General features: G+C 42.2%; 1 protein-coding gene across 5 annotated transcripts in view; it reads right to left on the bottom strand.

Moving 5' to 3' along the window:
• Positions 1 to 313: 313 nt before the first annotated feature.
• The window catches only part of bahcc1b (BAH domain and coiled-coil containing 1b), a 98,988-nt gene continuing 93,301 nt past the window's right edge, over positions 314 to 6,000 (bottom strand). For all 5 annotated transcript variants that reach the window (XM_084134485.1, XM_084134484.1, XM_084134486.1 and 2 more), the window contains 6 exons: positions 4,230 to 4,338; positions 3,708 to 3,824; positions 3,431 to 3,580; positions 1,378 to 2,588; positions 1,047 to 1,283; positions 314 to 960 (listed from right to left, as the gene is read on the bottom strand). In XM_084134485.1, coding sequence (XP_083990611.1) covers positions 751 to 960; positions 1,047 to 1,283; positions 1,378 to 2,588; positions 3,431 to 3,580; positions 3,708 to 3,824; positions 4,230 to 4,338 — 2,034 coding nt within the window. In that variant the 3' untranslated portion in view covers positions 314 to 750. The remainder of the gene's footprint in view (positions 961 to 1,046; positions 1,284 to 1,377; positions 2,589 to 3,430; positions 3,581 to 3,707; positions 3,825 to 4,229; positions 4,339 to 6,000) is intronic.

Genomic DNA, 6,000 nt, shown 5'->3' with positions numbered 1-6,000 from the left:
TTCTTAATATATTGACATAATCATTAGCGCCAAAAAGAATGAGAAAAGAACAATAAAAAATCCCTGGTATTGTCAAAAGAGGTTATTAGACTGTACACATGTGAGAGCATCATTCAATTTAGAACACCAGTTAGGCCTCTAATCTCCAGGTCAACACCCATTCCTGTTTTTTTGTATTTTTTTTTGTGTGGCTGATCTCTACATACACACATGGCTGTTCACATATTTGCATAAAGCAAAAAATTACCCTCTCATTCACATCTCCTCTCACGCAAACACAAACAAACAGATCATACCACAGCTCAAAGTAACAGTGTATTTGGTCCTGCTGGGATATTTAAAAGTCCTGGTGACATCAGTTTGACTTGATTAACCAGTGAAGAGCTTTCCAAAAGAACTTTCCGCAAATCCAAAATTTCAGTCAGTGTTTTTCACCTCCGATCCATGTCTGTCAGTCTAAATATCCTACTCTGAAAAAATCCAGTGTCTTTTTCATTAATAGATACAAAAATATTCCATGTCTGTGGAGCCTTCATAGAGTGATCACCACGATTTGTCCTCCCCACAATCCATTTGATAATATACTGTTACTCTAAGAGTGGAGATAAAAGTGGCTGCAGAAACCCATGGCTGTGGGTTAAACTCACTTTTCACATCATGCTAGTTTTGTATCTTGAATAAGACTGGCCTGATTGTCAGCCATTTCTTGTATCTCACGATTTCAGTAGTGCATTCAGCCATTTTTAAACGTTAGCAGATGATGGACTCTCCCTCTGCCGTCACCAGCTGGCCACTGGTGGGGTCGTAAGTTCCAGCCAGGTAGTATAGATCTTGACTGTTGCTGTTTGGTTTCCTGATATGACTCAGGCGCTCATATTCAGCTCTGCTTACCACCTGGCACTTATGGGAGATGGTTTGGACGTCATTTTCATCCTCATGGGAACTTTGGTAAAGGGCATGCTGTGAAGAGAGAGGAAAAGTTTTAGGTCTGCAAAGTCTACCTTAAGTCAATCAAAACCAAACAAGACTTCTGGTCACTACTGTACCTTTCCATCCCGGTGCCTTTTTCCAAGCTTGGTCTCCTCAGGGTGGTAGAACCACTTTACTTTGACTACCATGTTGCTGGACCAAGATTCCCATAGACTTTCAATGCGACCAATGAAGGGGAGGTGGGGTCGACCAGCAGAGAGGAAAACCGCACAGTCTCCAACTCGGACGGTGTCTTTTCCCCGAACGATGGCCTTGTAGAAGAGCTTTCGGGCTTTTCCTTTCAAACCCCGTCTCTGATGACAAGAAAGTAAAGTTTAAGGGACATTTTCCCCAACTAAAACCATTTTGGATTGGGATTAAAACAGAAACATCAGAATGGGAAATTACCTGAGTTGGGTTCCCAGACCACCTCCACAGCTGCCGTCCTGGCATGAACGAGGATGAGTTTGGTGGACCCTCTGAAGATGGTAACTTCTGTTTTTTAGGGAAGTCTTTGGAAGATTTGGACTGTACTACAGAGGAAGAGTTGTTGGCAATATCCTTTCTCCTTGGAGGTTTTCCTGTACTACTATTGACTGCAGCCTTTGAATTAGGGATAGTTATAGTTTTGGCTCCGAAAGTATGTCGTGGTGGGGCGGTGGGAGGTTCAGGATGCTGCTGTTGTTGAAGCAATGTGTGATGAGAAGAAAGGCAACCCTGAAGCAGAAGCCGTGATGCCTCTTCTTCATCTGAACTGTAGGACGAGTCATTGTCAGACGAGCAGATGCTAGAGCTGGACAACGAACCCGAACTAGATGCGCTGGAGGACCCTGAGGACGACGACGAGACAGAAAGACGAGACAGAAAGCGTCCAGTGGTGCGCATGTCTGCCCTTCTGACATCTTCATCCTCGTCTTCATCTTCATCCATATCGGAATAGGAGCTTAGGCAGTCGCTGTGGCAGTTTGGCCCATAATCTGCATATTCACTAAGCCCAAGACCCTGAGGGTGCTTACGCATGTCTGATGAACCTTTGAGAATATGGCAACTGTTCCTTTTGGCATCTTTGACTAGAAGAACGGACTGGGAGTAGCCCATTGTTGAGGTCAGTTCTCCTATTCCTTTGGCTCCAAAGCCCTTTTCCAGTCGTCCACCTCTTTGTACCTCTGGGTTACCAAGAAGCAACAATGCTTTTCCATTCTTAGTCTTGGGGGACGTTACCCCTTCGTGGTCCAGTTTGACGAGAAATTCCTTCCTGTCTCCTATCTTTCTACCCCGTAAACCAGAGACGCCCTTGTGACTAAGAGGCAGACCTGTTGCCAACTGCTGATTTCCAAAGGAAGTGCAACCATTAGCAATGCTGCTGAAGGAGTCCACCTCAAAGGAAGTGCTGAAGATGCCTTTGGCTGGAGTGGTCATGGTGGAGCTAAGTAAGGGGAACATGTCTGACTCCTTTCCTCTCAGAGCTTTCTTCGTTAACCCGTTAAACTGGAACAAATCCATGGAGGGTTTCCTCCTGGACATGGTGGCAACTGGCCAGCCAAGAAGAGGGGAAGTGGTTCCAGTGACATTCACAGACACACAGCTCTTTGATGATGCATTGACAGATTTTGGCCTTCCTGTTGAGGAAGATAAACAAAGGTATTGCTATGGGGATGTAGGAAAACAACCCTGCCATCATTGTTAACTTATTTGCATTTTCCAAGCTCCACTTGCTACGATACTACCATCAGCCCCTCAGAGAAAACAGATACAAACAAATATGCCTGACAGCGGAACATCTTATGACTCCATGTTGTTTGTTGTACTATTGATAACATCTGCTGAATTGGAGCTGTTGGACCAGTAGTTCAGGGCTTTAAGTCAGACTCTATAGTTAAGCAAAGTTCAACCTTGACGCCAGTTTCCCTCATCCATTTGTTCAGTTAAACACATTTCATTCCATTAGTCAACCGAACCCTGATTTAATCAGTGCTGGTGTGTTAATTGCACAGAGTCATTTAAAGTAATGAAGGCAAATGCTTTTTTCTTCCGTATTAATACAGATTATTCTACTTTTCATCTGATAATACTTTTAAGGCTCTTGACAAACATTAAATAAACCATTTGGTAGGTGGAAAGAACCAGGAAAGGTAGTGAAGCATGCCCTTAGGGACAAACAGATTGAGAAACATCTACCCAACAAGTTTCCCTGACAGACCTTGTGATGATGAATGTGTAAATTACTAAATCATGAAAACCTGTAGTGGAATCTTGTTTGATAGATATTTCTCAATGTGTCTCTTTGAAACAACACGTTTTACCACTTTGTTGCAGGTTAAACGTAACACCGGGGGTGTCTTAGATGATGCAAAAAGCATTGATTTTAAAACATGTAATGTAACCCAAAATTATTTTAATCCAATCAATGTGGAATTTGGAAAGCCATGAGAATGTGGATGATGCAGCTGTCATCACGCACCTGGCTTGGCTTTAACAACATTCTTCCTGGGCTCTGTGTTAGCGGAATGCTCTGAGGACACATCAGTCTGCCGAGTTATCTTCTCTTGAGTGGAGGTCTTCCTCCTGCGGCACCTAGGTGAGACCAGGTGGGCTGGTGATGGCTCTGCACCTGCAGTACATCAACAATGCCACAGGCTTAATGACAAGCACGGAAACTTGGCACACTGTCTAACATTGTTAACATGAGACTCTTTGTTTGTATTGGAGATGAAATGTATTTATCTGCAGAAACATACATTGGATTTGGTAGCCTGGCGGAAGCAGACGAATGCTTGAAAGAGAAATCCATCCCCGGTCTCCATCGTCAAACTCTACCATGACACTGCCCTCCTTCTGTTCCTCACCTGGACCTCCTGTGGAAGACACAAATGTATAGCTCTAAAGAGAATGCATATGATTGTATTTGTGTTTGAAAAATTGTTAAATTATTAAAAAAGCTAATGATAAAATGTTTTACATTTATTCTAACTTTGTGTGTGTGGTCCTGGTAAACCCTACATTAAGGGGACAAAATGTCCCCACAAAGATGGTAATATCCGAAATCCTTGTCCTTGTGGGGAAATTTTTGGTCTTCTTTCAGGAAATTAGCTTATAAATCATACTAAATTATGTTTTTTGAAAATGTAAAAATGCAGAAAGTTGTCTGTGATGGTTAGGTTTAGTGTAGGGGAATTAAATATACAGTTTGCATAGTATAAAATTGTGTGCGTGTGTGTGTGTGTGTGTGTGTGTGAGAGAGTGAGAGAGAATGATCTCACCTCTACGGACATATCCAGGATACAAACAGCGCGAGCGTTCACTCCAGTAAGCGCACACTCTTGTTCCAGCCGTCAGAGTTTCCACTGTCTCCGGCTGCACATCTAAAACCTGAAACACATGGATGACTTTCAAAATTAACCTACATATCTGGCAGACATGCAGCTTATCAAGCATAACAAGTTGATTTAGTTAAAAGACACACATGAAGAATACGAGACATCTACTTTGCAAAAAGCATGGATATCTTTGAGGCCTTCCCTTAAGGCAATTACAACCATGGGTATACCTTTCTCATGAAACACTGTTTGTTGATTTTGGTCTCTTTGGTCTCAACGAGAATAAAAAGAGAGAAAATCAGCATCGCTGAATGGAGAGTCTGCTTTGAAATAATGGAATAAAAGAGCAGAGAGGTGAAAAAGGCCTAAATCGATGACTTTATAGTGAGGCTGCCAGCTCCCCTCCCACTACACAGAGCACATGCACTGAGGGCTCTTTTAGGACCAGTTCAAACGAGTCTGCTGTAGATACAGCCCTTTTGACAGCGCAAACGGGGAGCCGAGGAGTTTTTGGCCAGGATATGCACTATGCAGGCAATGGTGTTGGAAGCAAAACAACTGATAAGAAGTCTTAAAAGCAGCCCAGGAAAGACGAGTTATCACTGAAGCGGGGGCTAATGCTAGTGGCTAGCAGTGTCTCTATGAAATCGGACTTTTTAAAAAAGGCATTTGTAGGTTTATTCCCCCAAAAAGTATACAAGTATAAATAGTAGTTTCTATCAATATACTGCTATTTTTTTAATGTACCATCTAGCCCAATATGGCAAAGTTGTTTCAACCAATAGCATGCGTTTGGGGCATGACTATCTGTTTATCCAACCAATGACAGAGAGGTGAATGCGTAGGTAACCTGTTTGAATATAGTCATTATTTTTGCAATTCGTTTGGTGTAGAAATCACCCACTCCATCTACAAGTCCAGAGAAAATGGTGCAGGAAACATGGGTGCAATCTGATGAGAGAAATTACACTTGAAATATAAATAGATTTCTAATATTCAGCTTTTTCATTGTAACTAAGTCTGATTTTAGCCATTTTATAATTGATTGGATTGTGAAGAGTGGGATTTATACACCAAAATGGAGCCAGAAAAGTTTTTTGAGTTTGCATTAAGGATCGCATTCTTTCATGTTGACTTATGTTTATGTAAACCTGAGCTGTGTTCGCTTTTTAATTCCACGCTAGTTCCAGTAAAGCTGATACACAAATATACACACAGGAACAATGCTGCAGGCTTATGGGTGAGTCCAATTTGTAGGAGTAGAGTGTAGCGTTCAATGTCAAAGCCTTTACTGTGCTAGCCTTCAGTGAGAATATAGTGCTCGCTCTCTCTGTCTTTCTATTCTCCCAGCTTTATCTCTCCCACAACTATGCACAATCACATCCAACACTGACACAAATGACAACCTCCTCTCTTTGTTTAGCATTTTGTGAACAATCAAGAGCTTTTTGTGTTGCAGCTTGTGGATTGTATCAAGAAGAGATATCGTCTGATGTTTTGTGTACTGTACAGAATTTGAGAGTTGCATAGAGCATGCTCATTAATATGTCTTTGAGGGAGACTGGGGACGGGTGGGTAGAGTTTGCGATAGGCGGTCCCTAGGCAGCGAGACACTTTTTTCCAGCCCATGATGCTGAGAGAGATGAATGAGAGAAGTAACGCATATAATGTATTCAAATGAATGCATGCTGACAAAGAGCTGTTGGTTTACGGT

Source organism: Abramis brama, assembly GCF_963993115.1.
Source record: "Abramis brama genome assembly, chromosome: 14".
NCBI lineage: Eukaryota > Metazoa > Chordata > Actinopteri > Cypriniformes > Leuciscidae > Abramis > Abramis brama.
The sequence above is the reverse complement of the archived record's forward strand: the minus strand, read 5'-3'. Positions and strand labels throughout refer to the sequence as shown.